Source organism: Strigops habroptila, chromosome 11 (genome assembly GCF_004027225.2).
Source record: "Strigops habroptila isolate Jane chromosome 11, bStrHab1.2.pri, whole genome shotgun sequence".
Classification (NCBI taxonomy): domain Eukaryota; kingdom Metazoa; phylum Chordata; class Aves; order Psittaciformes; family Psittacidae; genus Strigops; species Strigops habroptila.
In genome coordinates, this window is record NC_046360.1 from 32,358,014 (window position 1) to 32,385,665 (window position 27,652).

Sequence of the window (27,652 nt, forward strand, 5' to 3'; positions counted from 1 at the left end):
TATAAAGAGTAGGACACCATGCTTTATCTATTTCCCTTTTGTTCCTCTTCATGCAGGTCTATGTCTTCTTTACTCAAAACTTATGACACGCAGGAAACTGCCTAGCCCTTCATAAACTCAGTCAAACCCAGCCAACTGTTCTCCAAGTGGGAATTTTTAGCATGTTTTTCCATGAGGAAACACTGTATTTAGCGTTTTTTCCCATGTGCTCGATTACTCTCACTATCTGCTACCACACGCACCTCAACTTCTGAGACGCTGTCTGGTTTAAATTACATTTTGTGGAGGGCCAAAGCCTTCAAAGATGTGGAGCCTGTACAGGTTTTGTGTGCAATTAGTTGGGTAGAAGGGAAAGAGATTATAGGCTGGTTTGGGTTGGGAGGGACTTTAAAGCTCATCCAGTTCTTACCCCCTGCCACGGGCAGGGACACCTTCCACTGGACCAGGTTGCTCCAAGCCCCTGTGTCCAACCTGGCCTTGAACAGTGCCAGGGATGGGGCAGCCACAGCTTCTCTGGGCATCCTGTGCCACCTCCTGGAAGGGAAAACTGACAAACACAACCTTTGTTATGGTTCAGAAAACCCACTGCAGAGAGACACAGTAGAAATCAGTTAGTTTTGCTGCTCCTGAAATAACTTGTTAACATGTAGCTCAATCATACAAACTCAGCCAAAGTTAATAAATACCTGCCTCTGACAGTGGATATTTGCATTATCATTTGTGTAAAGTACAGAAATCAGAAGTGAGGCACATGGGACCTTAACCAGATGTTAAGGAAGGGGTGAGGTTCAAACTTTGAGGCAGAGAGGGGAGTACATGTTGCACAGAGATAAGGAGATAGCAACGCCTGGGCGGTTATTTCTCCACCTACTGACAGCACATTAGTGCCCAACTGTGAGATGTCCCCTGCACGCAGCATATGTGAGTGTGCTTCTTCATAGCTTTGGGGCTGTGAAGAACCAGGGCACAGATTAACGAAAGTAGAATGCCATGGAACAAACCTGGTGGATTATTTCATTTAAGTAATGCTACTTTGCTTTGGGGTGTGCACTTGTGTTCAACTCCTCCAGCAAATGCTTCCAAAATAACATGTCTTGCTTCCCAACGGATGTCTGAAAGGGAAGAACAAAATGGCCAGAAAATAATTCCACCCCCTCCCAGGACAGAAACAGTCTCCCCAGGTGCCCATATATTTCTCTCATTAATAAATACATCAGAATTCACTTTAGCATCCAAAGAAGGAAAATCCTCTTTGATGCTTAGAGGGTATAATCATGTGCAAAACTGCTCCCTTAGTTAGCCATGACCCTTCTCGTACCTGAATAGGTCAACTTGACCATGCAAAGTTCTCATCTGTTGCTGTGTATTATTTCATATTTATAATGCATGCCGAATGTTAGAAGGATTTCACAAGAGCTCCTCGGGAATTTGGAGCACTGGGGGGTCAATTCATTTATCGTATTTTTTTGCCATGAGAGCAAAAGAGAAATTAGAGAATCAAAGAACATGGTCGAACTACTCCTGTCCCAGTTTTGGCTCTGGTCCCTCTCCCTGGCCATTACAAACCAAGAGTGCCTTCCAGATGTCTTAGAAAGTTCAAGCCTACCTCCCCTGTGCTGGCTTCATCACTTCTTCTGCTAGGTCTTCAAGAGGACACATCCCTGGTTTTGACAGAGCAGTTGCAGATTTGGACAGGAAAGCAGGAAGACAAGCAGTGCCTTTGCTCTGCTGGCTGATTCCTCCTGAGAAGTCTTCCCAGCAACAGAAGGCTGCAAGCAGAAAAGATATCAAGACTCTCTAGTACATGCTGTTGTAGGTTGAAGCAAAGTAGCTCAGCTGTGAGGAACAATGCTGCAATGACACAAAATAAACCAGTGCTTACACAAAGAGGACAGGACCCATGGGTGCTGTAACTGCAGGCTGCCCTTCAGTCCAACTGGAGAGAGTGGACCATTCTGAAATGGTGAACAGAAGCACGGATCTGCTAGCACAAACTCACCCAAGGCTAGGATCATCACACAGCAGTCTCCATGCAGGTGGGTACTGCACGGCACAGCTCACGAGCAGTCTCCTGTGTAGCCAAGGCAGCCAAGCCAGCCTGACTTCCATGCCATGTCTGGCAGAGCTCATCTGAAGATACACAACCACCACCAGCCTGGCCTCCTGAATTTCTTCTGTTGTGACCAGACTACCAGGTGAACAGCCTTTAAATCACACCCAGCCAAGTTTACAGGCTGGGCATGAGGGGCTGAGGGGGTTAGAGAGTGGAAATAACACCTGCAAGAACTCAATAATAGGGGTACCTTCCCAAACAAGAGAACTTCATGTTTTCCTAGCCTGCAATGACTGAGCATCATTAGGCAGTCCCTGAAAGGGAACAAATGTTCTCAAATAAAAAGTATCATTTACAAGCAGATGTGCTAAGCACTGTCACTACATCAGAAGTCCCTTTTGCTTAAATTGCTAGGGGAGAAGAGGCTTCTTGTTCTCAGCTCTGCAGCAGACCTCTTCGCAACCAACATCACTGAGCTCTCTCCCTCCCTTTTACCACCTGGGAAGTATCTTCCCTACTAAGTAAGGACACTGGGAAACTCAGTATGAAGCATTTCAGGGTTTTCCAATGTGCAGCAGTATCAGACTGGAATGCCCTACTTGACATTCCTGCTGGGATGACAGCTCCAGGCAAAGGCAAGTAGGAAAGGAAAAGGAAAGATGATGTCACCTGCATGTAAGCAAATGAGACGTTAGACCTGAACAGCCACAAGGAGACAGCAAAGCAGAACAAAGCACCTTCCACCTCAAGCAACAGCATAGTACTGCCTTAAAAAAGGAAATTACATAGATACATTACACACAGGTAGAGAAACAACTGAATAAGCATCAGAAAGATGTCTCACTGGGTTAGCTTGCAGAAGTTTACTAAAAGGCATGCAGGAGATTTATCACAAAGCCAGTTAACTCCATTGTATTTCAACAATAGGTTTATTTTAAGAAACATAACATGACATTAAGTAAAAATGCAAAATTGTGCAATTATGGCAAAATGTTTAAAAATCCACACATTTGCCCTCATAGGACTACAGTACTTCTTACTAACATACCTGAGCACTGAATGTTGGATGCCATTTCTAAACAGCCTTACGAACAGGGAGCTCTTCGATTTCTTGTAGAACATACACACACTGCATGGTTGGTGCACCAGAACTGCTTTTAGTTAGTCTAAATTTTACTGATGGAATCGAGTGGAAATTACAAAATGTTTCCTTCTAAAGTAACTAAGAAATCTGGAAAAAGAGATTTACACTCACAAAGTCCTCACAACGCTAGAAATTCATTTAATAAAGGGAAAGAAATGAATGAAGAAAAAATACCAAGTGGGGGAAAATGTACAGATTACTGTTTAAATATTATCAGTACCTTTGGTGCAATTACTTTTTTTTCCTCTTGTGCTGTGCAAGTTTACTTAAGCCTGACTCTAAAGCAAAACTTTACCAGGAATCTGACTTTCAGCAAAACGTAGAAGCATTTAAGAATTGGCAAAATGTCACAGCTACATTACTGTCTCAACAAACTCCTCATGCAAAAGATTTAGTATATTCTACTCCCAGAGCAAGTTCCAGGATTTAACTTTTAAACACATGACAGACTTGGATCACACCCTCAGTTTGAATGGTTAAACAGAATGGAGATCTTCGTACTTTAGTGCAGATAAAACAAAATGAACAAACCTACTGTAGAATTAACCACAGCATATTGTACTTCTATACATCACATGACCAGTCGACTGCTAACTCAATTCTATTTCATAGTTTCAAGTAATATATTGAAATTTGTTCTACTAAATAAATATAGAAGATTGTCAAAAAGCAGCAAGAAGTCTTGTAAATATTCAACCAAGCTTAAAAAAAAACCCAAAACAACAAAAAACCAAAACCAACCAAAAAAACAAAAAAAAAGGGAAGAAAAAAAAAAAAGGTACATAACACTTTGCAAAGAAATGGTTTTACACACAAATGCAACACTGTTAGGGAGGGTGCTTCAGAAAGCTTGCAGCTAGAGGCCTACAACAGCGCAAAGAGAGCTAGCCAAGGACTAAGGGTAATTGTAAAACTGAAATCAGTTGTACTTTTAAAAAACACCAACACTCTTATTCTTGGCTATGGATACACAGAAAACAGTATCCGGAGGAAAACTAAACAAGAAACAACACACCTCAACACTGTTGGAAAATGCAGTCTTAGCAAGAATTGTCAATTCAGGCGCTCGCGTTCAAAAGCAGCGGTTTGGTGAGTCTCTGGAAGATGAGGTATGTAATGCAAAAGAGGCTTTTTCTTTATTTCTCCTTTTCATTTCACAGTTTTTGTGTTTGTTTTTGCCTTTTAAACACTTTGTGCAAGAATTAAGAAATAGAACCAGGTATGTATTGTCATAGGTTAGAGAGATTCCATTTGGGAACAGCAAGACCACATTGTAAACAAACACTATTGAAATCCTCGGCCATGCCAGGGGGGATAAACAACGAGCTAAATATTTAGCTCACCAAAAGACCAGCTGTGAAGCCAGATAGTGGTAAGCACTTACAGCCAGCGATGGCCACTGCTATTTCAAGTTAACTGGTTTCCTTAAGTCAATTGGAGAAAACAGGGAAGAGTAAGATAACACACAGCCCCGCAAAAATTAGAGCTGGAATGAATTAAACCTGGTGATACGAGTTTTAAGATTCATCTTTTCCCTTTTAAATCCAGTTTTCACTATGGAAGTAGAGGCTGAACTCTGAACTTCTTTACTACTTAAAAATAAACTAAATGTTAAATACATAGAGAAAAGTGTTGCAATATATTGGATTCCTATTCTGTATTTGCACCTAAGAGTATTTAAGCCACGGACACTTATTGTCAATTTTCCTTTAATACACCAGATTACGAAGACAGCTCAGTAGTGCAAGTTTTCACATTATAGATCAGAATGAAATAGGAATTATTTGAGGGCTTGACTGCGGGGAGAAAAGAACAACTTGTCAAGTTAAGCCACACTTTTCCAAACTACTGGAGCACATGCCAACTCTGCACATAGCACTGTACTTCAGTGGAGACAAAAGGAACACTCCACACAAAAAGAAAAGAAAAATAATCAATATTATTAAGGCCATATCCTGTCATCATTCTGTGCAAGAATACCACTGCAGTAAAAATGTTATGTTAAAAAAGACAATCTGATGACAGGACAGGGCCTGACGACAGACACACTTCATGGAAACTAACAGGCTGTCTTAAACAGTAGCATAAGGCCGGCCCATTTCAGACAAAGTATTAAAAACGTACTAGCACCATCAACTTTTGGGTTAAAGCCCTTTATGGGATGGAAAAAAGTTGTTAAGCAGTGTTAAAAAAAACTGGTTTTACAGCACTACATCTATGTGGCAGAAAATAGGTGTTGGGATTCCCCCCATCGTTAAGCTCAGAAATCCACAAACAAGAAGTGGTACAGTAACGTGAACAGGATCCGTCCGAGGCAAAGGTACTCTGTGCTCCAATTCTGACTTGAGGACTTAAGTTTTCCTCCCGAATTGTAGTGCACAAACAACATCACAAAACGTCTTTGCAGACTTCAAAAACAGTACGAAAAAAAAGGAGAGATCATTATGAATCAGGATCTATCATTCCTCTATGCACTTTCAATCTAAAATAAAAAAAACCCAAACAAAACCAACTTAGTGATATTGCCTCAAAATTTACCCGTATTTAAAAAAAAAAGGAGAGGAGGGAAAAAAAGAAAAGTCACTTCAAAACATCTTGGACATCCTTAGCTAGTAATGCTAGATTTTCTTTCACTGTAGTGCATAGTTATCCTGGCTCTTCCGCTTAATTTGCTCTTACCACAAAACCAACCCTCTAGTATGACATGATTAAGTGTTTACCAGAAAAAAAAAAATGCTGATAATTGCACTTTGTAACCTCCTTCTCATTTCCCAGGAAAGCATCAGTAAATATGAAACTGAACCAGTATTCCTTCCCCAGACTGCAACCTTTAAAGAGCACCCGTCCCCGTATACAACAAACGGTCTGTTTCAGCTTACAATAAATACTGACAGGATTTCTTTGTTTTCTTTTAAGACATGTTTTCTCTAGCATCAGATCACCACTGAAATCACTAAGGCCTGTGACTGAAAACAAACAAAATTTAAATAACTTTCTGAAGACACTGTGGATACAATTTAGCAACAACACATTCAAAATGCCGGCCCAAATCCCAGAGCCTGTCTGGAGTCTCATAGACTTTTTGCCATTGGTCAGTAACCTCATCATACTGGTAGAGCGAATTCTTCCTGCTGGTTCTGAAAACATGTTCTTCAACAGTGACTTGAGTAGCTCTGACAAACAGATGGAGTTTGTTTTTGAGGAGTACGAGTTTTATATATGGATTAATGGACTGATCACACGGGAAGTCTTTTTTTCGAGTCCACTTATTTTGTTCAATGTCATAGGCCTCTACGGTAAACATACGTTGATGGTTTCCACAGGTTCCAGCTATGTAGTAGATGGAGTCATTGTACACAGTTGCCAAGCCTTGGAGTCTAGGCACAGTCATTGGGGTCAAAAAGCCCCAGTAATCCTTCTGAGGATCATAGCAGAGAAAAAATTCCCCTGAAAAGAGAGGAAAAATAAAACATAACTTACGCTTCATTCCCAGAACAGCAATTCTGCAGCTACTAAGCTTTCAGATATGTTCTTCCACAGACACAGCCTACCAATTTTTAAGTGCCCTGATCCCAAAAACCCTAGCACCATGGCCTGCTTTTGTCCAGGAGCTTTACAAACACATTAACAGCATGAGTAAAAACTACTTCGAGTTTCTATTCCAGCTGAAGAAGAGGGAATGTGAAATGTATCAGACATACAGTGTTTTACATATTTACTACTTTACTACTTCTAAACCATGCTTAATAATTTGGGACAAATCCTTTCACGATTCAAGTCTTGAAATGTCTGAAGTATTTGTTTCATTCTTTAACATCTTCACAATGGGTCATCTACAGACCGTGGAGTCCCAGAATTCAGTGCCAGGAAGTCATTAAACCTGAGCAAATAATTGTGTCTTGCACCACACAGATTTTGAAACTACTTGTATCAAGCGGCTGGGTTACACATTTGGGTTGATTTGCTTAGAAGGATGCCAGGTGAATATTTGTATGAAGCTACTGATTCATCGTTAGTTTTGTGATGTGATTACAAAACACCTGTTCACTGCACAGAGAAGCATCTACAGGCTGCAGATAATGGAAGTTCAGATGACTGAAAGCTCATGCTCTGTGAATTTGATAAAGACCACCCTGTGTTTTGTAAAGCTTGGGGAAAGAAAGGCCTGATATTTGCCAAATACCAGCATAATTCAAATCATATATGATTTCACATGGCTGTTTTAAGAATTTTAACCAAGCTGCTGTGTAACCGAGCACCTCAGGTATAAACAAAGAATACAGCAATGATACAGTAAAATGAATGGGGGACAGCTTAAAAGCCAAGTCTTACAGATAATACATTTCTGATGATTAATTTTTGTTCCACGGTGTGATCTCCTATGACTGATGCTCGTGTTCCAATGGCATTTTAACACTCTCATCCATCCTTATTGACTACTTCAAACTTATGACCTTTCTCTAGAAAAATTATTGAAAGTTAACTTTTTTATACTACTTGAGTGTAACTCAATCAAGGTTTTATCTACCACACTCAAACAGAAGAGTTGCCTATTTCCCGTAACATAAATCTTTATAATTTGCTGCTTGCACAGTGAAGTACCTTGCAAGCATTGAGTTGTCATTTAAACCACTGAAGCATAGAATTAGTGCAGACAAAATCTGTAAACAAATTCTGTAGGTTATAAAATTGTTCACTTTTTAGCAGTTCTAATAAACATTTAAAGGACGAACAAATACTCTACCAAGTTAAATCACAGACTGGTTTGGGTTGGAAGGGACTTTAAAGCTCATCCAGTTCCAACCCCCTGCCATGGGCAGGGACACCTTCCACTAGAGCAGGTTGTTCCAAGCCCCGTCCAGCCTGGCCTTGAACACTGTCAGGGATGGGGCAGCCACAGCTTCTCTGGGCAACTTGTGCCAGAGCCTCAGCACCCTCACTGAAAAGCAGTTCTTCCTTGTATCTCATCTAAATGGCCACTCTTTCAGTTTAAACCGATTACCCCTCGTCTTATCACTATGTTAAGGATTACACTAAATATTCTTCAGCACTCCTTAACCATCTAAAGCAGATGTCTGACCCAACAGAAGAGACAGACTGAGGCAACTTGCTAGTGTAACAGAATTATTTAAAGCTACAACCAACAAAAGTCAAACCCGATACAGTAACAATAGAAGTCTCTGCGAATCATGTGGAAGCCCAACCTTACGGAGTGGCAGGGAAGCAAAGTCAAGAAATCCACTTGAGTTCTTCCAGTAAGCAACAATGACCTTACAGTATTCTCTATCCTATTTCTTTCTTCTGGTCCAGCTTTGTATGGAGAGCAACCCAAAGAGGGAGTTGATATGAATCTAAGACTCCAACTTCTGCAGGTGTTTTCAGGGGTGGCCCTTAGCAAAACGTAACCAAGACACCCTCTCTTCTTTCTCTCCACTTTTTGGGACTCTTACTACATAGACCAGTCTCAGCACTTTTATGTGTGGACTGCTATATGGCTCATCCATACAAACAAATAGGTGTTTTATAGAAGATATCCATAAATAAAGACTAAATTATTTGATCCATTCTGATAATGATCCTGTTTATTAATTTAATAATCAATATCTAATACACCAATAAATCTGATTATTTACTTGAAGAAAGGATGCAAAGGCACTATACAATTACTGACCAAAGAAACAGAACTAACTAGAAAGAGATAAATCATCTTTCTTAGTTACCAGGTTGACTTCAAATAGCAGGGTAGAGGATGCAATGAAGGCCTTCAGTGGTCACCAAGAATACAGACACCAGGAATTTTCACAGGTTTAGCTAAATAAAATGAAACCTCCTTTTTCAGAGGACAATATCTGTTCTTCAACATTAGTGCATTTCACCCAGACGAAGAACTTTCACAATAAAATTTAGTACTATAATATTAACTTAGAACACCACCAAAATTGCCATTTGTGCAGCAACTCAATACTACAATTTAGTGACACATTCCCAGGGCACAGGAACTCAAGCAGCCTCACTCTTCCTCGCCCACTGCTCTCCCTAGCTTTCCTTCCACTCTGTTGTCCCAGGTGCACTCTAAGCATCCAGGAAATTTGGGTTTTCCAAGGTGCTTAAAGGAGCGTAGTCAGATTGAACAATCCCCACTTCCAAGAAAACACCATGTAGTCAGTCAAACCACCTTACCCTGTAAAACATAGATGTTATCCTTATATTCCACAGCACTATGAAACTCCATTGCTACCGGCATTGGACAGACAGCTGTCCAACAGTTCTCTCGGCTGTCATAACACTCCACAGACTTGAGTGAGTTACGTCCATCTCCTTCATAAACACGACCACCTATTGCATACAGTTTACCACAGCAATGAACCAGTTTGCAGCCTATTCTGGCTCGCAACAAAGGAGCTTTCGGAATCCACCTATTGCCAGAGTGATCATACATCCAAAAATCACTCTCTGCTCTGTGGTCAATGGAGACCTCGCTGCTGCTCGGTCTGTAACCACCCGCAATATAAATATCGTTATCAGGAGATACAAGAATTCCAACCTCCCTCAAGTCATTTGGTGGCTTGCATAGTTTAAACACTCTCCCTGTGACCGAATCTAAACAAGGCACTGTTTGCTTCTTTCCTGAGTGTTTGTGGGCAGCATCAAAGCATATGATCATTTCAGAAGCGGTCATTCCAAGCCGTTGTGTATAGCCATTGGCACTATGTTGTCCCTTTTGTACACAGCTTTTGGCCATAGCCTGTGCAAACACGGGAGGGATTTTCTCTAAAAATGTCTCTTCCAACAGAGGCATACGGATGCATTTGGCAAATATTTCTGGAAGGTGCACTTCTCTCTTATTTTGTTCATGCTCAAACCACCTTATAATGCTGTCATAAACATGTTCTTCTTTGTCTACATTTAAGTCATCACTGTCGAGTATACTTATGAGTTGGTCTTTTCTCAAGTGAAGAAATTCTTGCTCTTTGGTGACACTCAGAAACTTTTTACGAATGTAGTCTTGTGATCTGTCTTTGAGTTCCTGATGACCATAGTGATCAGCAAAGATAAACACCCCGATGGAGTTCTGTGGGTCCAAATGACTGATCATATATTTAGCACACTGGTCTTGTATGGAAGGGATCTGGAAGATACTAGCTGCAGTGAACAAAGCTTGAACGTTGGCCTCTGTCAGCATTACTCTGGAGGTATATGCATAGTTCAATACTAAATGCATTGACTCTGCTTCAACACCAACTATACGAACTTCTTTCTGGGTACTCTCTGTAAGGCCGCTAGTGAACATAGATCTACAAAAGAAAAACATTCAGCAGTTTATTTGTAATCACCTTCTAAGTACAGGTATGAGAAATGAAGTTATAGTGTACAGCTAATCCCAATCAGTTTGCCCTTGTATGAGCTCAAATACATTTATCACTGCTGTTACACTGTGCTGTTTGGGTACCTAAATTTAAGATCAGTTCTAGACTTACTGAAACGAAAGTGGCAAACTCGAATTTCGTGCTTAATTCTCTCACTAACCTTGTATTAAGATTCATTCAGTTTAAAAGCCAAGCTCTAGATATGCCCAAGTCTTTGCATTCAACTTTCAACATGTTATATCTCATGCATATTCCAGCACACTAGAATATATAACTTGGAAAGGAAACAAAGAGTTTAAATATGCTGTTCTTGTATCCAAGATACCCTCAAAACTGGAGGCAATTTTGTTTGGGGTATGTTTTTTTTGTTAAATCATGTAACATTTTCTCCAGTGAAACTCCCCTTTGATAAGCAGACACTGCTAATTCACTGATCTGAAGAGAACAATAACCTTTACTTACTAGGTGCACTGTATTATCAAGTTCCATGGAATATTAGTATAGGTGTGATTTTTAATTTTCATTTAATGAACTTCAATTATAATCCTGCTTTTGATCACTAGAACAATGGACTATTGTACCTGAAGTAAGGACTGATTGCAGCAAGAACATTCCTATGACAGGAGAATGTTTTCCCATGATCCACCTCCACTACGATATCTGTCAGTTGTCCTTCATCATACATGGTTTTAAGCTGTTGAAGAATACTACAAGCATGGAAGGGGTCCATTCCACTGCTGACTGGGTTTGAAGAAGGAATTCCGTTCACTGTTTGTGAAAACTTACTTGGTTCTACAAAGCAAAATTGAAACTGTTTAACTAACAAACAAGAAATCCAGCACCCCAACCCTCTCCCCCAAAGAAAAACCATGCAGGAGCAAAAATTAGTACACATTAATATTCCATACTTCCTCACTGTCACCATTCATTGACAGCAAGTCTAACATTTTCAAGAGTAAAGATATAAAGACACCTTATTTTTTTTTTCCTTTTCCCAATGTACATGTTGGTTACCATTAACCAATAAAATTGTATCTATTTACATTAAGAAAAAGCTCATATAAACAGTTCATCTTTATTCCGTATCACCGGGAAGAGGGGGAAATTAAGTCAAGAATCACAACGCTTCCTGACTTATAAAATGGGAAAAACAAAGAAAGGAGAAGAATAAAATAGGCTCCCAACCTACATCACCATTACACAAGTCTATATGTACAAGCTTAACTCTACACTGAAACAGGAACTGGCTCCTAACTTACACAAGCGATGGTTAAGAGCGTGGACTCATGAAGAAACAGTAAATATGTTGGGCAACAAACTTAAATTCACATCAGTTTGTATGGGCGGTTAAATGTTTTTCTTTACAAATAAAATACAACTGCCATTTCAAATCACTCGGCTATGAAGGAGCTCACATATCATCATGAAAACATAGGAAGTGGAGCATATGCTTCTAAGTAACATGTGATGTGCCTAATGAAGTAAAGCCCAAAGTGAAAATTGAGCAATACCTCAAGCCCGAAAAACTGTTTCGTAATAGCCACCAAATTTTTACGCAACAACAACAACAACAAAGGAGAGCTCAAAAGAAAAACATTAGGTGGCAAGAGCTGCAAATCAGGTAAAGCTGCTGACTGCAACAGAGAATGCTTCCAACAAATTTTGGGCAACACAAAGGGGCAATGAGGATAGCAAACAACAATGCTGCTGACGAATAGGAGATTTCGATTCTAACTCGTGGTGATAAACAGCAGTTACAGTTTCTCTTACTCAGAATTCAGACACAGCTTTGAGCAGCCACAATTAAATCAGTAGGAATCTGCTGTTGGGCACACATTTCCCATGGAGGCTTGTGGCCAAATATTGTCAGTGTCTTTTCAAAGTACTGTTAGGAAAAGCCTTCAAAACACTTTCTTCTCTGCCCCTTCTACTCCTCCCATATAATAGTAAATACTTAAGGTAAGATCTACAACAGGGGACTTGACTTTATCACACTAATTGAGCTCCGACATTCAAAACTCACCAACCATTAAGGAAGGGGAGAATTGGTACTTGTTTAGAAAGAGCGTTAATCACTAATGAGCAAATTCCAAGTAAATAACACTTTGCTAGATCTGTTCCAAGGCTTCCTACCTACCACAGCTTTGATGTGCAGAAAGCTTTGCTGTAGCTACTATTGCAGGAGAGTTTAATTTATTTTTCTAACAGTGAAAAAGACGCAAAACAGTTCTTTTCTGACCGTGCCAGTCACTCGGGCAATGAGCACATACAAGCAAGGCAGCTTCTAGTGCTAGAACAGGTACTCATACACATATTCTATTTAATCCTTGACACTATCCACATTTCAGCTTTCACCCCGCTAAACCTTCCCAGTCATTTTCATCACCTTCATTTTCCCCCTCCTTCCCCAAGCATCTTCATCCTCTGTCAACATCCCTCTCACTTGCACCTCAAAATTTTAACTGTTTCTCCCAGACATCACCCCAAAACACATTAATTTCCCAGACCCCCCCTCCCTTCTCCACTCCCCACACATCCACGTTCATAGAAGCCTTTCACCGCGCACAACCCCTCTCGGCAGAGCTCCCCTCACCCAGGCCACAAGCGTGGGGGTGCCCCTCGCAGGAAACCCTCCCTCCACCCTAACAAAGCACCGCTGCACCTCACGCGGTGCTGCTCTCCCCCACCAGCCCCCCCTCACACCCCTGCCCACATCCCCCCCACCCCAAACACCCTCCTCTGCCATCACCTTCCCCACATCGCAGGCCCCTCAGCCAAGCACCCCCGTCCCGCCGGGCCTCCACCTCTCACATTCCCCCCTCACCCCAGGGACCCCAAGCTCCGTTCTCCCCACGGACACCCCGCACGGACAGGCCCCGCCGCCCCTCCTCTTGTGCCCCCCCACCCGACCCCGGACACTCCTCACAACACAGCGCGCCCCCCCCCGCCCTCCCTCAGCAGCCACCCCTCCCCGGGTGCCCCATCCCACAGGCCGCTGTTCCCCTCCAGCCCGCTCCCCGCACACGGCTGGCCCGGCCGCACCGACCTCCTAACGCTGCCATTCTCGGGGCCCCGCTCCGGCAGCGGCAGAGAGGGGCGGCCCGAGAGGAAATGTCACCCGCGCCGCTTCCTCTCCGCGGCCCGCTTACTCCCGCGGAAGCCAACCCCACTCCTCGCACCGGCCAACCTGGAGCGCGCTGATTGGCCAGCGCCCCCGCTGCCTGACGGGAAATGTAGTGCATTCCCCCCCACCGGCGCCGCACCACCCCTCTGCATGCGGAGCATGCTGGGAGTTGTAGTTCCCCCTGGGCGGGCTGATTGGGTGTTGTAGTTTAAAGGAGGAGGCTGGGGGGGGGCGGGGAACGGGCTCTGCCCGTCGCGTAGCAACGCGCCTCAAGGCGGAGCGGCCATTTTGGGGCCCTCAGGCAGGGGAGTGCGGGGAGCCGTCAGCACCCTGCTATGAGTGTTCTCTTCTCCAGGGGCACCCAGCAGAAACGGCCTCTCCACATAAATAAACCCATCCCGATTCTTGCTATATCAGCCTCTCTTCCGCCTTAGACAAACGCTCCCAAACGGGAACAGAGGTGTCACCCTGAAGCTATGCGCCCAACTAGCCGGGCAAGGCAGCCACCAGGGTGCTGCTGGACAATGGGCAGAAAAGGGGAAGAAGAAAAAGCCTGCCATCATCCTAACACTGCAACGATGTGGTTGGGGCAGGGCAGTGCCTGCATGTAAGACCCAGAGCTGTGCAAGGCAGAATTGGCCTTTAATGAAAACCATAATGGACTGCTTAGTCTGAAAGCTCATCATGCCAGGAGTCTTTATTTTGCCAGTGTTCATAACACCCAGCCAGATCAGCCGACACACAGAGCAGCTGAACGGCTCCAGCACAGACAAGCAGCCATTCTGTTGGCGCTCACCTTTAATGTCACAAAGCACGTTTCTGTCTCCATCCCGGAGATCAAGTGGCTGATAGTCACCAGCTTTTCCAGTTCTCTGCAGCAACGAGCCACTGGTTTCATTCTTGGTGACTGAGTCATTAGCAGAAGTTTGCTGTGGAAGAGGTGGTTTTTTTCCTCCTCTTTGTGAAATGCAGTTAATGAAGGAAGAACGAACCATAATGGAAGCATGACAAAGTCCAGTATGTTTTTCTGGGTTTAATGACAATAGATTTAATACAACTTCACAGCTTTTAGCTGGGAAGTCCTGTTAAGAAAAAACAATGCAAACCAAACCAATTTCAATAATATTTGTAAAATACATTTCCCTTTAACTCTCAGAAGCAGTAACATGGGTCCATCACCGATGCTCTAAAGTGGATGGATTTAAAGGCAAGAACAGTCCCACTCGGTGTCATCCACCTGCTGCTGACGTGGCTTTGCTTTCACTTGCAAGGCATGGCTTTCCCTCAGTTTAGCAATTATCAGTGGTGTCCAGGCTGCTGTCGATACTAATGCCACACAGCACAGGGATGATAGAGACGCTGATGAAGGAGGTGTAAAAAGAAAATAGAACTTCACGTCTGCAAATCGATCCTGCAGTTTTTCCAATTTCCACATTCAGCAGTGGCACGGCCTGTGAAATTGTCCCTCGGAATATAAAACGGGGGGAAGGAGAATACCTCCACTCTTACCATGCAGCAAATGACACCGCCTGAGATAGCTCATTTCCTTTGCTGTGGACACTTGGGTCGGGCTGGATTAGCGTTCGAAATGCAGAAGCAAAACAGAGAATGTTTTTTAATATAGATACCGCATCGAAGCGATGCTTTGGAGTGAAAGCTTTTCTTGAAATAAAAACCTTTGTACGCTCCTTGGTGAAGCACATACACTGTGATACAAACAGGTTTAAATATTCTTTAAGAGGCATTGATATCAGCAATTTCTCTTAGTCTGAAGCCTTCTCAAGTGTAATACACCACCACCCCTCTCTTCTCTGGAAGCATTCACTGTTAGTCCCTAGCACTCAGGAGACTTAGCACAATGGAGCTCACCCATGGAAGTCCAAGGACGTGCTTTTTCTCCCCCTTCTGCCTATTATTTACTGGATTGCTGAGGTGCAAAAGGAGAAGCATGTGCCTGTGCAAGTTGCTCCGAAATCCGTGGCAGTCACCTAGCACATTAAAGCTAGGTGTTAGAAACGGCATTTTCATTACACACAAATATTAGAACCCTTCTTTCAGAAATTACAAGACGCTTAATGAGTTCCAGCTCCCTTTCCATCTGCTGCATCCTTTTCTTTCTCGCTGTCATTGTTTTGCCTGCAAAGCAATGCAGGCCCTCTGTTTGAGCATAGAACTACAAGTCAGAATATTGGGTTCTCAGCTTGGTGCTTGCACTAATTTACTTGCATGCTGTTGATCATATTATTTGATTTCATGGATTTTGGCTTCCCAGGAGACAGAGGGGAGCTGTGGATAGACATATCGATGTCAATTTCTTTATCAATATTCTAATTAGTTTGGGTAGGGTGGTTTTGTTGGTTTGTATTTTGGTTTGTTTGGGTTTTCTTTTGGCCTGCAATGCACTGAAACTGGTGATACCATTTTGAGATTTTGCAAGAATCCAAAATGTCCTGTTATCGAGGGACTGGGATGCTTTCACTTATGCTTTAACTTCACACCCAATTTATCATTCCTGCAGATACAGGAATTAAAAACATGCATCTGAAAACACTTGGTGGGGAAAGCGTATTTTTCTCATTTGATATTCCAAAGGTTCAAATGAAATAATCTCAACCAGGAGGGAATAGAGAGTCCATGTCTGTCATTTATGAGTGATTAGAAACATCACCCCCTTATGAACTCAGAACTGGCACTGCTTGTTCTGGGAATCTTGCCTTTGGAATAAAGAGTGTCTTTGTTACGGGCCCAAGAATGAAAAGAGAGGAAGAAAAGAGTTTCAGGAGAAGATGAACACAATACACACTTCTTCAGATATTTGAGAACTTAGATAAAAGAAAAAAGAAAGTTTGAACAAACAATGCAGTTATTGAAAATCATCAAATCCCAGACTGGCTTGGGTTGGAAGGGGCCTTAAAGCTCATCCAGTTCCACCCCCTGCCACGGGCAGGGACACCTTCCACTAGAGCAGGTTGCTCCAAGCCCCTGTGTCCAACCTGGCCTTGAACACTGCCAGGGATGGGGCAGCCACAGCTTCTCTGGGCACCCTGTGCCAGCGCCTCAGCACCCTCACAGGGAAGAGCTTCTTCCTAATATCTCATCTCAATCTCCCCTTTATCCATATAAAGCCATTGCCCCTTGTCCTGTCCCTACGGGCCCCTGTCAAAAGCCCCTCTCCAGCTTGCTTGTCAGCCCCTTTAGGCACTGGGAGCTGCTCTAAGGTCTCTCCAAAGCCTTCTCTTCTCCAGGCTGAACAAGCCCAACTCTCTCAGCCTATTGAGATGTTTTTCTTCTTCGTTACACCTACAGAACAAGTTAATTAGAGAACTCTGGTTCATCTACCTTCAACACAGAGACCAAGAAAGCCTCATATCTTTGGCAAATTATTGGTTTGGGTCATCTGGTAGGGAACTGCCCAAGCCACCCCCAGTGCTCCTGCTGTGCAACAGATAGTGCACAGAGCACTTGGAGGCGCCAGCTCTTGCTACACAGTGTTAGGTAAGACTTTTCATACTGCCTCCTGCCAGCAAAATGAAGATAATAAACGCAATTGGACCAAAATTTAAAGAAAAATAGGAATAGGGGGTTGTTCAAGCAGCTTTTTAGTCTTTCACAGCAACATTTTGAAAAGTCGCTTTTTTAATTAATTTCTTGAGTTAAAAAATAATAAAAAAAGCATTATTTTCCAGCAAAATTGTTTAACTGTAAGATTTAAGTAAAATACTGTTCAGCCTGGAGAAGAGAAGCTGCGTAGACCTCATAGCAACCTTCCAGTATCTGAAGGGAGCCTGCAGGGATGCCGGAGAGGGACTCTTCATTAGGGACTGTAGCAATAGGACAAGGGGGAATGGGTTTGAACTGAAACGAGGGAAGCTCAGGTTAGATAAAAGGAAGAAGTTCTTTACTGTGAGGGTGGTGAGGTGCTGGAACAGGCTGACCAAAGAAGTGGTAAATGCGCCATCCCTGCCAGTGTTCAAGGCCAGGTTGGACAGAGCCTTGGGCGACATGGTCTAGAGTGAGGTATCCCTGCCCATGGCAGGGGGTTGGAACTAGATGATCTTAAGGCCCTTTCCAACCCAAACCATTCTGTGATTCCAGTAGTAAATAATATTACTACTTGCTGTCTCCCAAATGTCTCAATGACTAATAGTTACAACTCATTATTTGTACGCTTTAAGTTGTACCATGAGTCTGTGAGAAGCAATACAGGTGACAACTGCACTCTGAAACCCCCTCATACTTTAATAGGAAAAACCTTGATATTCACTATGGCACAATCTAAGCTTGAAAAACAATCTTTTACCAGTTTGTCTTTAATGCATAAACCACTGCTCATTTTCTGCAGTTCTGTCACCAAGGGGCACATTAATTTAGTTGCACAATAATTTAATACATCGATATATCGATTGAAGCGGAGAGGTTTTTGTTTCGTGGTTCCCAGAAATCATGCATTTCTTGCAGGATCCTTAAAAGGACAGTTCTTGCTGCAGTTTAAGTAGAGGGAATTGCGGATCATTAGGGAAAGTTGCCCTTCAAAGCTGATTGATCCCGACATACTGAGCACAGTTGGCCTTACATCAGAAGAGAGGGAAAGCTGGCAGGGGGCAATTAATGGGGCAGATATCGGAGTGCCTTTTTGATTACCACATACTGTACAGTGGATTTGGCTTTGCTGAGACAGGCTGGTAGAAACAAGAACCCTGATGAGATATGGCTCTACTAATGTCAAGAAGTGCCACTTCATAGCAGCAGGAGCAACTTTATTGAAACCATCTGTTGTTTTGGAAGACACATGTGCGCACACACACGCGTACTTCCTCCTCCCGAAGTGTTTAACCTTTCTCTTAAGGCTGACTGGGATCGCACAGCTAATCCCTCCTTATCTCAGAATGACAAGCTCTAACCTTTCCAGCAAGTCCCAGCAGCTACTGGAAATGTGGGTGACCAGCATTGTTTAGGTGACGTGACAGCAATGTATTCTGGAGCAGCCACTTCAGAAGAAAATGCCCATTCATCCATCGCCAACATAAAGTTTCCCAAGAGCAGTCTGTGATTACTAGGAGCCTGATAGAGAAAGTTGGGTACCTGCATAGAGATGGGAAATCAGAACTCCACTGGATCTGCTCTACACAGGGGACACAAAGAGGAGATCCAGCAGGTTTCAGTGAAACCTCCCATTTCAGCAGGTAGAACCCAACAGCAAACTCAAAGGGAATGGTGCTGCTTGGGTTACAGCAGACTCAGTGTATGAGCTCTGTTCCAATTTGTCAAGTCTCTAATCATATTTTTATGATCATCCCTCCTTAACATGCCAGGACTTTTAAGCTTCTCACAGCTGTTACAGAGGGGTGCATCAGAGCCCCGCTGCCACCAGAAAATGTGGCTTCACCGGAGCATTCACTGAAACTGAATTAACTCTAGGTAATGTATTTATGTCAGTATTTCATGCACATCTGTGCATGTTTCTTATTCCTAAAAGCCATGTTTAAAAGCACCACTTGAAAAATAAGCAGCTTCTTCTTGCAGCTTTGGAGCAAACACTGTATATCAGACCTAGAGTTTCTGAAATCCCTCTCGTCAGTAAATATGACCCATATTCCCCAGGCTTCTGGTCCACTCTCTAAACCAACCCACATACAAAGCAGGAATACGCCCCATCCAGAGCAGGAGGAGGTGTGTTCCTGGCCTTGTCTCGGAACTGTACTTGAACAAGTAGTTTAAACTCATCTCCAAACCCTTCTAGCTACCTCCTCTCTACATCCAAAGGGCCCAGACCAGACCAACCCTTGCAGTGGTGGACAAGCTAACAATAGAGAAGAGCGATGACTTCTTACTGCTCCTTCTCTTCTGCATCCACTTTTGTTTCTACCTACATATGTGTATTAATAGAACTTTACAACTTGCATGTAAAAAACATAGGCAGACCTCCAGGTCACTGACAGCCTGGTCAGCTCTGACGATTAAGACCTGGGGCTTCAATGCAGTAATGTAGATGTAAAACCGATCCAGCCACTAGTCAGAATGGGATTCAACCATAGGAAAGGTGTAGGTACTTCCCAAAGAGTACAGATGGCTTGGGAAAGGGAAGAGAAAAAAATAAAGCACTTCTGCCTGGAACAAACCAAGGTTAAGAGCAAACTCATTTTCCTTCTTAACTGGGGGAGCTGGTATAGCTGCAACCACATTTGTTTCTTTTTAGGGAGAGTATCATAAACTGGAACCACTCAATACCATCCAATGGGCCATTCTGAAGTTATTGCTCAGAGCTGCTGGGTTTTTTAGTTCTTTCTCCAGTAACTTTTTGTGTATGTGTTTTAAAGAAGTTGAATACAGAAAAGACAATCCCTGGTGCTGCAACAGGAAGGAAAATATCTCTCCTCTTCAATCTTTCAGCCTGAAGAACTCTGGAAGCTTAACACGTTGGAGTTAGTTTCATAACTCAGAAGACTCATTGCTTAAAAAAAAAGCATCTCAGCAGACATCTGATTTTTAAGGGCTATTTTTGAGTCAATGGTATCTGACAACAAGATGGGGCAGTGGGGGATTATAGGCCTATTCACTGAATGTAGAACAGTAGCAATCGTAAACAAACTGAACATCCTTGGAAGGGTAATGGATAGTGTGAATATTTTTGTAAGTGTCCCTGTATTTGGTTTCTTGTATAGAGTGTGTCAGCTTTCATAAGGAAGTAAGTTTAATACATGGTACAAGGCTTTTTAAGTAGTGGGTTGTGATACAGATATCTCATTACCTGCCCTTGTTTACTTGACGCACCCAAATTCAACTGCATCATTTATCTTCTATGGCTTTTGGAATATTTCACTGTTTATGACAACTTCAGTTTACATATTTGTGGGTACTGGCAATTTTTATCTTCTGATTGTGGCTTTAGACCCTTATCTCATTGTGGTCAATAGCTTTATTGTTGAATGGAGAGACACTGAGCTGAGGTCTTCAGGGAATGCCTCGCCTGTTATCGACTGTAAAAGTGTATTTAATGGTTATGTGTTAAAAAGAATGAAAGGTTATTTCCTCTAAAATCCCTGCGCAGCAGAGTAAATCAGATAACTGGAAGTCAGACAATGGGTGGATTCCTAGAAGTTATTTGCAAATACTGTGTTAGAATGTACAGAAGGGAAGATGACTCATTCTGGAATCCAGAGCAGCAAGATGGACAAGGTTTCCTTCCATTTGACCCCCACCCTTCCCCAGATAAGGTCATTCAGGTATGTACTCACATATACACACACCAAGGATATACTACCAGGAGTAAAGATGCAGTGATGCCATCTACAATACAGACCAGACACCTAATTTAGGCTCCAAAAGATTCAGTGATTAAGCTGCTTTCGGGTCTCCATGCTAGTCAAGTTGTAGCTAGCTGGACTGTCTCTGCACATGCTGCCATTGCACCTCTGAAGCAGAGGAACCCTTCCAAACTGAATTTCTCCTCTAAAAGTCTGTCTTGATGATATATGGAAAATAATTGCCAGTTTAAAAGGCCATTTTGCATTCCTTTTTGAAAATCCTGACACAGCTTTAAAGCCTGGAACTGCGTTCCTCATAGAAGAGGCCTTGAACTCTCTCTGGGCAGACGACTTTCATATCCTCTTGGATGGAACACTTTCATATCCTCTAAGCTCACGCATTTCATGGTAATAAGCTGTGGGATTTAACTGTGCTGAGACAACATGCCTGCTCTTTAACCTGGAAGAAGAAAGAAAAGCTTTCCAAGCAAAAATAATTAAGATAAAACAGCTCATGTGATACTTGGAGCTAGCAGGACATTCACTTTTTGGCTGTCGGGTGGAAAGGGGAAGGGTTTCCAAGCAAGCAAGCCTACAAACATGACTGAACGAACGGCTGGGCCAGCTCCCTGGAAGTCCTCAGGCTTCAGCAGCTCATCCATCCCTCCCAAGACCTGGCTTGGGAAGGGCTCCTCCACCTGCTGGGAAGTGGCCCATCACTCCTGCTGCCCTGAACAAACTGGAAGCAAAGCTCATCAGCAACACAAGGAGCATGGGAATTGAAGGGCAGGGAAAATGAGTTCGGATGTTCATTCCTTTCTCACATTGATCATGCTTGCTTGTCATAGGCATGGAGAGCACTCGGAGCTCAGTTCTTTTATTAATCATAGCGATAGTATGAATGCTAAAAGGGAAGGTAATTTTAATGCCACTTCCTTCTTGCTGAGGCTGTTCTCATTTCTAGCATGCACTGTGCAGGCAGGATCTCAGGGCAGTCACTTTTACTCACCATTCTTTTTACATTTCAAATGAGGGAAAATTAAATTTTTCCTCTCTTTGCCAAAGAAAATAGCAAGTGCACTTTGGGGAACTGGTGAGACAATGAAGTACCATTTTTAGCAGCTAGCATATCCGCTCCTTTCAGCTAAAAGATTCAAATCTTTATAAATAAGGGTTTTATAAATTCAGTTCTGAATAAAGATTCATCTTTTTATCATTAAGAAAATTTAAACCCGCTTCTATCACAGTCAATATAAGTGTCCCCTCAAGGCAAAGGGAACGCTGGGAGAAAATCCACTATGAGCCAGTCACTCCTCAACAGAGCAGTGGAGATGAAACTTGGGGGTAGAACTTGATTATTTCGGTGACAGAAGTATCAACAGTTGGGAAAGCAGAAGCACGTTTTTGTTGAGGTTGGCTCCTCTCTGCTAATGATAATAGTTTTCTGTAGCTTCCTGAATTTATACACAGACTATTGAGCCTGGCATTACAGCTTTCCTGTCAGGAGTAATGAACCACAACATACACACATTGAACATAATACACATAATTTAGACGTGTGTAATACACTATGCATTATACATATTTTATCTCAAATATGTAGGCCTGGCATTCAGCTCAGAGGTAGACCTGCAATTAGGTGCAACACACATGCTGAAGTGTAGTAGGGCATCTGTTTCTTTTAATCTATTAAAACCCTTACCTTGCAGACAGAGGCGAGGCTTAGCTCCCTCCCTCATTGTTCTCCTCTATCTAAAGCTGAAATGTGGGATTAGTTCCACTCTCCAAATTCAATGCATAGCTAAGCTTACCTGATGTGACTTGAGGACAGCTACTCGGCAGGGAGGTTTGAAACCTAATAGTGGAACAGGAACAGAGAAACTAGAGAAACTCCCCAGCGACTACAGCGCACCAGTGTGTGAAAGCTGGAGCTGTCATTTCAACCACATGTCAGAGTGGGAGCTGTGGACTGGCTCTTGGCAAACACACACAATAGAACAAGCTGCAGTTCCAGAAGAAGAGGCTTGAACAGTATCAATAAGGGAAGGACAAGAAGCTCAGTGCCAGCATTTTGAAAATTAAACTGACTGGAAAGTTTGCATTGGAAAGTTTGCATTGAAAATTTTGGGATGTGACACAGCAGTCTCAAAATCCATTTTTTTTTCCCCAAGATCATTCCAATTTTGCTTCCTAAATGTTATGGCATAGAGAGAAAAAGAAAAGCAGCAGCAATGGCAAAAAGGAGATAATCCAACTCTAAGTGCCAGAGGAAGGAGTGTATGTCACACACCACAGTGCTCCTCAAACAGCTGTGGCCATGTACCAGCTTCTATCACCCCGTCCCTGCCAGACCTCACCTGGCATGTCAAAGGGAGATTCAGAGTCAAAGAAGGAGCATGGAAAAGAACAAACAGAAGTGCTGAGAGCAGAGATGCCTTGCAGAAATGGGGAATTTGTTTCCTTACAGCAGTGATCTCACCCCCAACCTCTCCTTCACCAGATATGTCCATAAAGCTCTTCACACACATCAACATTTCTCTGTTAAATCTGTCAGCATGAGAACCCAAACATCTTCCCTTCAGTGATACACTTTTGCCAACAGGACTTGGCTGCTGTTGCGTGCCAGTGATTATGGTTTACTCAGACACAAGGGGCTGGTGTGGATCCACAGACCGTCAAAGGAGCTGTGACACCAACTGAGTGACCTCTTGGTCAGAAGGAGCTCCCAGCCAAGGTGTCAGGCTGGTTTCAGCAGGCTGCCTCCTACTGTCATCCCATCAGCTAGTGGTATTGCAAACCCCTTGTCTTACCTCTGTTGTTCTCCTTTGCTGAGATATACAGCATGGGATAGCAAATTCAAATTTTCACCTTCAATTTAAGAAAAAACCCCTCAAAAAACCTCAAACACTACTTTGCATGACCCCAAGACAGAAGCAAAGAAAATACACCCCCAAACCTGCATTTGCCAAGGTTGGCATTCCCTTCTCACTTTGCTCTGAGCCAGACCTTTGGCTTTTACTTCCAGCCTGGTGATTTTGAGGCTGAACTGCTGAGCTGCAGCTGTGCAACTCAGCATCGCCTCAGAACCCTAGCAGAGCTTTGCTGGCTTACATCAGTGGAGCATCCTTACTTGAAGACAGAGCTCAGGAGAACACCAGCATGTAATGAATGCAGCCCAATTTCCAACCAACAATATTCATTTCAAGGCCAGGATCTTTCAAACCCCCTCCGCTGACACACATTACTTGCCAAACCTTCCCACACTTGTGGACTGGAACGATACCAGAAGAGTTGATTAGAGTTAGTAAATAACATGGGATGAAAACAAATTAGGTAGTAAAAGGACCCTTGAGAAATTAGGAAAAAAACTCTATAGCCTTTCAACTTATTCATGATTTACTAGGAAGTTGTATAATGTAGCAGGCCTAAGAGCTAGCTAAAATGCTTCTAAGGCCAAAATATCCCAATTTGAATAGCTAAGTTACATACTGAAAGCCTGGGGAAGTGTTTAAAGTAAGCTAAAAAGGAAACCAACACTCCCCCTTCCTCCTACCCCAAACCTTTGATTAAAAAAAGAAACAAAAATGCTAATCTTCTGTGGTTAAGCAGAAAGGCTTAAAAGAGCGGCTGACAAACAACATGAATTATTCAGGGACAAGGTTACTGCTATTCTACACACATCGCTCCAGAATGGGAGCACAAAGCCACACGAGCACAGTCATTTCTGTGTTACATTGGTAAATAGTTTCAAATAACCTCCATTAATTGTATCGGCATAATGTAACCTCTCTGGATCTTTAAGGATCCATAACAGACTGTCTAAAACTATAAAGCCTGATCTCAACCTAAATTGAGCAGGTTTTATGTATTATGTGACTGCAGTGGGGCAAGTACTGCATTATGTTGAAGAGGTCTGGTCAGAAGCAGCCCCATTTTTCAATCTGATACTGGGTAGGCATCCAGGAGGATTGAAGGTCAATAATTAGATGAACAATTTAGAGTTTCCATGTTCATAATCATCAGAATCTTCCCTAAAACCAGAAAAAACCTCATCTCCTTGTAGGTTGAAGCCTGAATAGGTCTATATATGTGCAAACCCCTTGTCTTAGAAATGGGTTTTATACACATCTATATATGTGCATAAACCATTTCTTTAGAAAGAAAAGGGAAGGAGGAACAAGCACACCTGTTTTAGAACTGAATGACCTGGATCTTAGACCACATAAGGAAACCTGTGCATTAAACTATGTCTGTTTGGAAGGAGACATTTGCAGCCTCCACAAGCCTACCCTTGTCCCAGCTCCCAAACTAGGTAGCTTGGGGTCTTGCTATGAATCATTGGGATGCCTTTGACTCCACTGTTCTTACTTTGCCACTCACCTGCAGGTCCCCTCCTGCTGTCCTGTAAACCCTTCGGCTTGCTGGGCAGTTTACTGCCCTGCAAAGCTCATGGAGAGAAAAGCTGTGGCCTGACTGAGGCAATCAGGCTAAGGGATTTATTAATAAGCTTTTCTACAGTGGCTGCACATAGCCCAGCATCTCTGAAGCACAATGTAGAAAGCAGAACAGCAGGTACTGCAACACATAAGACAGTCCTAAGACTTACCTTTGCAATCCCCAGAGTACTGCAATGCTTACAGCCCTGTTAAGGATTCCCTTAAGGCCAGAAAGCCCCTTTATTGCCACTGATATCTACACAGCTGTGATAATAATCTCAAGGGAGACAACCTGGTGCTGGTCTTACATGGAAAATCACCTGATGCTGCAGCACATCAGGTTGATGAAGAAGCCAATGTAGCAGCAAACAGCAATGCTGTTAACTGCACAGCTGTATGCACTGATTTGTTTTCTGTCACTGGGTTTGGGAGGAGGTAGAAAGTAGGAAAACAGTCACAGAGAAGCTCAGTTACAAAAAAACAAAGGTAAAGCTCCCAATTAAACACATAGCAGTCAAGTTAAAATTATAGGTGACAATTACTGTAACTTGATTAGGCACAATAGCAAATTCACCTCTCTAAATCACTTTCACAACTCTCCTAGGAGGTCTGAAAGATGTAGTATATGAGGTTCATTTAATTTCTAATGTAGTAATTATCACTACTGAATAAAAAGAAAAAAATAGGAGTGACAGACCCAGGAAATAAAATTAGCACTTGAGGTTTTAATAAAATTTTTATGTGCAACCCCGTTGGTTAGAAATTGTTTAATCAATCTTATCTGGTTCACAGACTTTGTGCTGAGCTTTTGCTTCATGTTATTACAAGGCAATATGCTGCAGCCCCTTCTTAGCATCCCAAGCTGCAAAGCCTAAAGACTGTTGCTATCCAAAGCTGGTGCAAGCTCCTCTTTCAGTTGTGAACACCCACAGTTTTGTTCACATGGTTGTTTTCAGGTTATATAGCTGGATAGAAGTGCTGGCAACTCAGGAGAGGGGTCCAACCAGCTCTGCCTGGCTGCCACAATGGGCTCTCTGCTCTAGGTAGTAGCTTGTTTCTATGACAGAGGTATCTAAGTGAGCTTGATCAGGTTTTCAAGGTATTCATGTGTAGGAGACACTGCTAGTCCTTTCCAAAGGGGCTTCATGTTCCAGGCTTCAGTAGAACACTGAGCAATATCCATCTCAGCTTCTCCTGGGCCTCCAGGCTCATCCAGGCTGTGACGGGCACACAGGGAGCCCAGTCCAGTGGTTTGCTCAGGGACAGTGGAGGGAGAGAAAGAAACTAAGTTTGTGATCCACAGCTACTGACATTTCTGAGATTTTCCTGACTCCGGAGGAAGTGTTGCTTAGAATCTGAATGTTCCCAAGCTCCTGGGTACCAGTGGAGAGAAAGCTGAACCCAGATTTCCTGTCCTGCTACTTGCAGGGTCACTGCCTGTACAAATTAAGCTGAAATGGTTTGTTTCTGTTTGCAAACCAGGTGACTGTGAGTAGCAGGGAGGTAAAAATGTGATTATTCATATCTAAAAGAAAAAAGACAGCATATTCATATCTAAAAGAAAAAAGACAGGATTCCTGGATTGTTTCAGGATTTCTCTTATTTAACCTAAGAAGTCCATCTCCTCTGTTGAACAAAATTACTCTCACTGCCAGACTGCTTAAAATGCTCACTGCTTTAAAGTGTGCCAGTGTGAATTCCTTTGTGCCATTTTAAATGGGCTTTGGTACCCATTGGTACCAGTGAAGGAACGTGGCCAGTGCAGACAGGACAGTGTGAGCAGCACTCACCTGGCTTGCTCTCTTTTTGTTCATCAGAAAGCGGTCCTTCCCCTGCCAATGGGATTTAGCTCCATTGTTTTTGCTGGCATTGTCTGCCCAAACACACAGAACAATCCATCACCCAAGTTGGGTTTTTTCTTCTTCTGTTTGCAGTTTGTACACTAATAATTCCTGAGTGGCCTGGTAGCTACCAGGTAACTTGATAGCCCTCCGATCAATAACACAATCAATAAATATTTGGGCATCATCAGAAACAGAACCCATTATTGTGGCATTTCAGTACTTAAAAAGAGCCCATAAGAAGGATGTGGAGAGACTTTTATCAGGGCCTGTTGTGATAGGATGGGGGGTGATGGTTTTAAACTACAAGAGGGTGGTAAAATCCTGGCACAGGTTGCCCAGAGAAGCGGTGGATGCCCCATCCCTGGAGACACTCAAGGCCAGGCTGGATGTGGTTCTGGGCAACCTGATCTAGTTGAAGATGTCCCTGCTCATTGCAGGGA

At 42.9% G+C, this 27,652-nt stretch overlaps 1 protein-coding gene across 2 annotated transcripts; it reads right to left on the bottom strand.

The window, feature by feature from the left end:
• Positions 1–3,044: 3,044 nt before the first annotated feature.
• Positions 3,045–13,765, bottom strand: KBTBD8 (kelch repeat and BTB domain containing 8). 2 transcript variants are annotated; one of them, XM_030500694.1, is made up of 4 exons: positions 13,611–13,765; positions 11,146–11,356; positions 9,378–10,492; positions 3,045–6,644 (listed from the first exon to the last, which is right to left on the bottom strand). In XM_030500694.1, the coding sequence occupies exons 1-4, from the start codon at positions 13,624–13,626 to the stop codon at positions 6,181–6,183; spliced, it is 1,806 nt and encodes a 601-aa protein (XP_030356554.1). In that variant the 5' UTR covers positions 13,627–13,765; the 3' UTR covers positions 3,045–6,180. The 2 variants fall into 2 exon arrangements, with proteins under 2 accessions (XP_030356554.1, XP_030356555.1); XM_030500695.1 differs by having other exon boundaries at positions 4,890–6,644; positions 11,146–11,305.
• Between the last annotated feature and the right edge of the window lie 13,887 nt (positions 13,766–27,652).

Coding starts and splice junctions, on each gene's coding strand:
- KBTBD8 (XM_030500694.1), bottom strand. Junction 10,493..11,145: donor GCAATCAGTCCTTACTTCAG/GTACAATAGTCC, acceptor TTTCTTTTGTAG/ATCTATGTTCACTAGCGGCC. Junction 6,645..9,377: donor TAACATCTATGTTTTACAGG/GTAAGGTGGTTT, acceptor CTCTCTTTTCAG/GGGAATTTTTTCTCTGCTAT.